This window comes from Erpetoichthys calabaricus, chromosome 4, assembly GCF_900747795.2.
Source record: "Erpetoichthys calabaricus chromosome 4, fErpCal1.3, whole genome shotgun sequence".
In the NCBI taxonomy this organism is placed as follows: domain Eukaryota; kingdom Metazoa; phylum Chordata; class Cladistia; order Polypteriformes; family Polypteridae; genus Erpetoichthys; species Erpetoichthys calabaricus.
This window is the reverse complement of record NC_041397.2, coordinates 40,544,214-40,552,608: the sequence shown is the minus strand read 5'-3', so window position 1 is coordinate 40,552,608 and position 8,395 is coordinate 40,544,214. Positions and strand designations below refer to the sequence as shown.

The 8,395-nt window shown below is 38.6% G+C and overlaps 1 protein-coding gene across 1 annotated transcript in view; it reads right to left on the bottom strand.

Annotated features, from left to right (window-relative positions):
* Positions 1-1,269: 1,269 nt before the first annotated feature.
* The window catches only part of rnf121 (ring finger protein 121), a 73,020-nt gene continuing 65,894 nt past the window's right edge, over positions 1,270-8,395 (bottom strand). The window contains exon 9 of the mRNA XM_051926555.1: positions 1,270-1,824. Within this exon, the coding sequence (XP_051782515.1) occupies positions 1,704-1,824 (121 nt within the window). The 3' untranslated portion in view covers positions 1,270-1,703. The remainder of the gene's footprint in view (positions 1,825-8,395) is intronic.

Genomic DNA, 8,395 nt, shown 5'->3' with positions numbered 1-8,395 from the left:
ATTAGCAACCAAACAATATTAAGACACAAAAATGTACCGACACATAAACAACAACAACCTGCGTCCATCACACAATAACTAAAAGTAAAGAAAGGTGAAGGCCTACAGTAATGTTGATCTGCTCAGGTCCACAAAACATTTTGACAGCCAGCGCTCTTAAAAATGAAAATCAACAGTTTTGGAAATGTCTGCCATGGCAGAATAAGCGCCATGGAATGAAATAACGGGTTTAATCAGCAACGAGAATTGGCTTCAAATTAAGAAACAGAATGAAGTGAAGTTGGTTGGTGTTTGAGGCCCCAACTTAGCTGATCATCTGTTGGCTCACGTCATATCAAATTTATGTTTAAGTGCCGTTTAAGGAAAAAAGAATTCAGCAGTCAGAGTCTCAAGAAAAGTCAATTAAAATAAAGGGAAATAATTAATTAGCAGCAAAAACTGGTCATTAAATAAGAAAAAAAGAAGTTAGAATGAAAACTTGCAGCCCTCCAGGACTGGAGTTGGAGACCCCTGCAAAGTGCAAAGTGAGAACCTACCTTGACTTTGGGAAGACAGATGAGGCCATCAGACCCACAACCAAAGTGCTGCTGCTCTTAAAAAGGTTTGAATGGCTTAGCAGGAGACAAAGGCTGAGGACAATCCTTTTGTTTGTGTTGTTCTGTGGGGAAAAACTACATAAGAACTTGAGTAACAGAAAAAAAAATGAATGTTAATTTTCATCACCTTTATAAACATCATTATGCATACAAAGATTCAGAATAACAGCCACAATTCTAAAAATAATCTTGTTCTACATTTGCACAAGGTCACCTCCCTGGAAATCCAGTAGTGCTCCCAATTCCTTATCAGGTCCAACACTATTTTTAAAAGCTTTTTTTTTTTGTTACACAAAAAGCATTCAAACCCCACCGAGATTTAATACTTTGTGGTACAAATGGGCGCTAAATGATTCTTATACAAAGGAAATTTTAGGTTTTTCATCCATTACTGAATTTAAAGTAACAAGACAACCTCAGTGTGGACTACTTCAACCATTCATGATTACACCAAAACAAAGACCCTTTTCCCCAACAAATCAAAGTAACACTATTCAGTAGAGCTCAGAGGATTCTTTCCTGGTAGCTTCTATTCCTTTGGTATCCATCCACATTCAGGCTTCCAAAAATATAAATATCATGTAATTATAACAAAACTCGAGTGACTGCATACAGACTGTTGAAGCAGATGTTCCAAAGACTTCTGCTGCCCACATGTGCTCTGCCATTTTTGTCTTCTTCTTGCAGTGTAATGGCAGTCAAAATGCCATCCAGAAGCTGTTACATAAAAATGAGGAAAATTGTATAAAAGAAAAAAAAAACATAAATGGACAAGAAGAGAGCAGTAATCCAGGGGTCAGAAATAACAGACGAGTGACAGATAACAGAGGTGTAGATGGTGTTGTTTTATATGATATGATCTGAAACAGTTGTCAAGTAATTAAGAAAGATGTCTGTACCAACAAGTTCAAGAATATTATCCTTTTAAAATATAAAAACAAATAATGAGCCAGTTGCTGGTAAAACCACTACCCGATCATTTGTTGCCATCCCTTAATGTGCCTTAGTAGTTAATCGTAGTTCCAGATGTTTCTGAAGGTTACTGCTGGAGAGTCCTAAACAGCTTGCACCTTTAGATTTGAGGCCTGATGCTCACCAGTCTTCCTCCTACTCAAGGCCCAGGATGTAGTTAATTAACTGGACCAGGCCTATGATGACTGGCTGCCAAGCCACCAGATAGCGAAGCCAGTCGAGCAGCTGTCCATACATCACGTGAGGCCTCTCCCAGCTACACGACGGGAGTCAAGGAAAATCACACAAGGAACTTCACTGGTTGTGTGTGACATGGCAAATACATTTAGTACTAGGAGAGAAATGTCATTGGGAAGATGGGGATACTTACCACATGATCTATAGAGAGTTGAGATGAATAATTAAAGTCATTTTATACACAAATATGACATATATACACATAGTATATACTCTTAAGGGCTAAACGTTTTTTCAGTTTTTACTCAAATACAAGCATTTCAAGTCTAGTGAATAATCTGATATGGGGCAAAGGTAGAATTTGTAAGGTCAGCCAAGGGGTGGAGGGTGTCCAGTTTGGCAACCTTGGAATCACATCTCTGCTTTCCTCAGATGATAGGAGTCCTACTGGCTTCATTGGGCTGTGACCTCACACACACACACACACACAATGGGGTGCTTTGCAGCCATAATGAGCATCAGCACCTCCAAGTCAGAGGTCGTGGTTCTCAGCTGGAATACGGTGAAGTGCCCTCACCTAGTTGGGAATGAGGTGCTGCCTCAAGCAGAGGAGTTTAAGTATCTCAGGGTCTTGTTCATGATTGACAGAAGAAGGGAGAAGGAAATCAATAGGTGAATCAAAGCCACGTCTACATAACACTGGTTAGTCATAGTGATTAGAAAGCTGAGCCAAAAGGTAAAGCTCTTGATTTACTGCTCAATCTATGTTCCTACCCTCACCTATGGTCACAAGCTGTGGATAGTGACTAAACGACTAAGGATACAAGGGGCTGAAATAAGTTTCCTTTGCATGGCGTCTGGGTCCCTTAGAGATAGGCCGAGGAGCACAGACAGTGGGGTGGAGCTCAAAGTACCTTTGCATTGAAAGGACCCAGTTGAGGTGGTTCAGGCATCTAATTAGGATGCCTCCTGGACGTCTCTCTCTGAGGATGTGTTTTGGACATGTCCAACCAGTTGGAGACCTTGAGATAGACCCAGGACATGCTGGGTAGATTACATCTCTTGGGTAGCCTGGGAACACCTCAATATCCCCTGGAAGGGTTGGAGGAGGTGGTGGAGAAAAGGGACATCTAAGCATCATTGATTAACCTACAGCCCACACTCCAAACCCTGACAGACAGCAGAAAATAGATGCATGGTACAAACATAAGTAAAAGAAACTGCTAAAGTTTAGTTCCAACAAAAATAATTCAATTTTCAGAGTTATACAAAAATATTTTTTCTGGGAGCAAGTAATGAGTTAACAACTTGCATCTTTTCTGCAGCAATATAGTTACTTACAACTTGAAAGGCAGGTGTCACAACTGTTGTTGATTGTTTAAACTATCCGTATAAAAGCAGTGCTGGAACAAACTGTGTTGGTACACCCCCTGAAGCATTATCAGGACAATGTTACACTGTGTACTGCTATCACAATGGTGGGGAAAAATAAAGGAAGGCAGACAGAACATTATAATCTATAAGTGTAGGTCTTTCCTTTAGAGAAACTGCAAAGAAAGCTAACATATTTGTGAGTTCAGCCCCCCAAACCATTATAAGGAACTTGGAAACTCCGATAAGAACAGGTCTGGGAGACCCAAAGGCACAACAGAATCAGACATTTCTGAGAGTCAACTGCTTCAAGAAACATACTGTGCAGCGTCCATACAGCATCTTCAATTATATATTTGTTAAATACTTTAATTTCAGAGCACAGACTGGCAATGGTTTCTGGCCCAAGCAAGCCTCCTTGTTTATTTTGAAATTTTAGCAATGGCTTTCTTACTACCACTTGACCTATCAAACCTGCAATATGAACGAAATATACATTATTGTTCGAAAATGCTTCAGATCATGAAGCAACAACACTACAGTAGGACAGCTTGTACGTAATTAACCAAAGTTGGGACACCTGCAGGAATTGTTTGCATTATCTTTCAAGGATTAATTAAATTCCTTTGCTATAGAAAAGTTGTACAATGCTAACTCATTACTTGTTCCCTGAAAAGGCATTTTTGTTCAACTCTGAAAATTAAATTAGTTTTCAGTGTTTGGTAAACTAAACTTTTATTTTTTTAACCTCTGGCAGTATATTGTTTACCTTTGTACGATTTCAGGTTATTTACTGGATAAGGGCAGAGTGGTGGCTCTGTAGCTAAAGGATCTGTGCTGGTAAGCCCTTGAGAGTAAGTTGGAGTATAAAAAAAATGGAGAAATTCATAATACAAGAAATTGTATTAAAAAAGCATTATTAAAAAAAAAAGAACATACAATAACTATGCAGATTTAGGGATTATTACTGTCAATATCTTGGGAACTAGCTCACCACCCTCCACCAGATATGCTGTATTTTAAATCAAGAGCAAGATTAAGCACATAACCACAAGAAGGTCTAACACGTACTAACATGACTTAAAATAATATACTTACCAATACTTATTCCTATAATAAAAGGAGACCCAATATCCCCTTTTCTCCCTTCACCTCCCCTTTCATCACTCAATCAGGGTTAGGTACAGACCGAGTTCCACTTTTTTTTTGTTACACTACTGAAGACCCTCATTTACATAGTTAAAAGTGGTTTGCTTTACTTTATGACCCCTTTAAGGTACTCTTAATGTGTTACTTTATGTGTTACTCTTTACACATTCAGAGCAGCTGCAAAACAGATCACCGAAGAATTTCATTGCACTCTGCATGTGACGATATTGATACTATGAATAATAAAAAAAAAAAAAAAATTACGCATGACACGTAAGCCTAGACTAAGCCCTCCACAGGCACCTACCTGCGTAACTTGGCTCCTAAACAGAGAGTTGATCATTCTTTCAACAATGCAGCATGTGAACACCTGGTAGTTTAATACAGCGTAGCATTTCCCACTGTTGCTTTTAGAGTGCAGAGACTTAATCAGTTCATTGGGGAGGTCAAGGAGGTGTTCCTTGGTTATTTTATATTATCACTGGCCCCTGTGCACAAACCCAGAATGTCCTGACGGTAGATCTTGCCCAAAATAAATCTGGATCCAATTTGATCTTTTAATGTTGAAGACCAATTTGAGATGAAGTATTTTCACTTATACATAAATAAAAAACCTAGGAGGACCAAGTTGAAGTGACACTTGAAAAATCTCTGCATAGGTTTTTCTTTCCTCCCACTTCATTTTAGCTCTGCTGTACATTCAGAATTTCACTGAAAACAAGGGCTAAAAAAAGTAAGTACAAAACACAACAGAATAACCTGTTGTAATGAGTGTGTTTTCATGTAAAAAATGTCCTGTTTAAGAGGTTTGCCACAACTGTGATGAGAAAAGGCCATTCAGTCCGATAAGGTCACCTCGATTCTCTAAAACTCCACCAACCTGAGTTTTGAAGATCCCTATATTTTGAAGATTTTATATTTACATGGTAGGTGGCACAGCAGAGCATTGAGTAGTACTGCAGCATCATGAGTCCCCACCTTTCTAGGTTTGATTATTACACCTTGACCTGGTCTGCACAGAGTTTGCATGTTTTCCTTTCAAATACAAGCAGACCTGTCTAATCTCAATTACACATTGAATACAGGAGAGCCAGTTTGATAATTACAGGAGATTACAGGCAAGATTCAAACTTTTGATATTCAATTAAAATGTACAGGTCATATAATTACTTGTATTTCTAATTACGTGCTACTCTGCCATAGCAGAATCACAGCTATACACTTCAGAGGACTGCACAAGCCTAACATGCACACACAGTGTGTCTATCGCATCACTTCAAATACAACAAACAACTAAAACAACATTTCTGGCAAACATGTTTTTTTTTTTTCTTGTATGTAATAAAATGAGGTGAGCGGTCATCAAAAAGTATCACTACTGACTCATCTCACCCAGGTCACCACTTGTTTCTTACATATTTAGCTGTTCTTTCATATATGAAGTGTGTGTGTACATGTGTGTGCTTGTGCAGACACACTATACACACACATTCATTTGCACATTAGTTGGACATCTCTTTTATAACTACACTATTTTGCAATAGTTTAAGTTTGTTTTTTAACTTATGTTATTTAGGTTTTAACTTATATGTTGTGTTCTGTAATGAGCAGCTCCACAGCTACCAAGCTAAACTCCTGTACATTAAGTACTGGGATTAAGTTACAACTCAGCTAACATGGGTAACAAATTTTTCTTTGAATTGTACAAGTGGGAGCTACCACTTGGAAAGACCGTCAAACAATTTACCACTAGAAAGCCTGTCTCAAAAAATATTAAAAAAGAAAAAAAACAAACCGAAACACCGCACACACCTTTATCTTCCTGAATACACAACACTGTGCAGTTTTTCCTGTAAGGCAAGTGTGCTTCTTTCTTTTAAGTGTGACAAGCTTCCTACCCTATTGAATGGAAAGTGACCTTTAGCACAACACACAATACAAATATGTCATCTTTTCACAGACTTCTCAGTACCACCAAACCACATTCTCATGCTGCACCTGCTAGTTAATTCTGCCACATTTTTGAAATGTACATTCAGTTTAAGCAGTTTTGACATTAAGCATTCTTGTATAAAGTCTAAAGACAGCTTTGTTCATGAGGAGTTATTTCAGATTTAGCAAGCACAATTTGAAGTAAAAAAAAAAAAACAGTTTCCATTCACCTGTCCATCATGTTATTCAGCTCAAGGTTGCGGGGAGCTGGTGCAGGAGCTGATCCTGGCCACAAAAAACACACACATGGACAATGACTACTTTAATATGTACTCCTATCTAGCACAAGGGAGGACCATCTTTTTACACACAGAATAAGCAAACATCTGGGACATGGAACCAACTTGGTACTGAAAATATTTCTTATGGGGTGGGGTCCATGCTGAGTCAATGTAACCATGCAATTCTTGCAGATTTTTTAGCTACATATTCATTCTGTTTTGGTTCTAATAGGTTGTAGAAGGGTGGGACAACGGTACATGGATGAATGCATGCAGGCAAGAGTGAAGCACAGTGGGAGTTCCCTGCATTTTTGGGGCTGCATTTCCACAAACAGAGTTGGTGATTTCAATCCAAATTGATGTCCCTCTCACTACGGAGTACAGACAGTTTTATCTATCATAAAATACAATCAAGGATGTGTCTGATCAGTCGCAACTTCACTCTCCAGCATGACAAATACACCAAATCAATGGCCACAATCATAAAAAACCATCCGCAACAAAAAGAACAGGAGGCAATCCTGCAGCAGATGGTATGATGAACAGAGTCATGACCTTAACATCATGGAAGACAGTCTGGGATTACTTACAGAGGCAGAAGCAAGGAAGGCAGTCAATATCTGTAGTGAAACTGCCATTAAGTTCTCCAAGAGGAACAGTTGACTATGTGACTACCTTTACAAAAGGCATACAAGCAGACCTAAGAAAACTGCTGCTGTTTTCAAGGTAACGGATGGTCACACCAAATAATGATTTCATTTAAGCTTTCTTTATTGGTATTGCACTTACTAGGAGGCCTACTGACTAATGAAAACTAATCATGGCATTACACTGGTCTGCAAAACAAAAAATAAAAAAATCACTACTGTCAAAAATTGTAGGTGTTCTTTATAGAGCAAAATCCAAATCTGGCAACACTTAGCTCTGAAGAAAAAAAAGTTGTACATTTTTAAAATATTTAGACTTAACTGATAAATTCACAAAATAAACCTGTTTTAAATACAATTATTATTTACAGAAGTAATCACTTGGTAGCTTTCTTCCTGTTATAAATCCTCTGAAGATGTTTCACAGTGAAATAACCGACAGATGTCTGCTCACATAAACTCACTCACCATTCCACTATAACGAACCTACTGCATAAAGGAGCTTCATAGACAGACTGTGTAGCGAAGGGCCACTGTGGTGATCACTATTTTCTTTACTGTGTGCTTACGCCATTTAGCACCCGTTTATGTTGATGTTATGTTGATATATATATATATATATATATATATATATACACACACACACACACAGCATCCGGAATGTATTCACAGCACATCACTTTTTCCACATTTTGTTATGTTACAGCCTTATTCCAAAATGGATTAAATTCATTTTTTTCCTCAGAATTCTACACACAACACCCCACAATGACAACGTGAAAAAAGTTTACTTGAGGTTTTTGCAAATTTATTAAAAATAAAAAAATTGAGAAAGCACATGTACATAAGTATTCACAGCCTGTGCCATGAAGCTCAAAATTGAGCTCAGGTGCATCCTGTTTCCCCTGATCATCCTTGAGATGTTTCTGCAGCTTAATTGGAGTCCACCTGTGGTAAATTCAGTTGATTGGACATGATTTGGAAAGGCACACACCTGTCTATATAAGGTCCCACAGTTGACAGTTCATGTCAGAGCACAAACCAAGCATGAAGTCAAACGAATTGTCTGTAGACCTCCTAGACAGGATTGCCTCGAGGCACAAATCTGGAGAAGGTTACAGAAAAATTTCTGCTGCTTTGAAGGTCCCAATGAGCACCGTGGCCTCCATCATCCGTAAGTGGAAGAAGTTTGAAACCAACAGGACTCTTCCTAGAGCTGGCCGGCCATCTAAACTAAGTGGTCGGGGGAGAAGGGCCTTAGTCAGGGAGG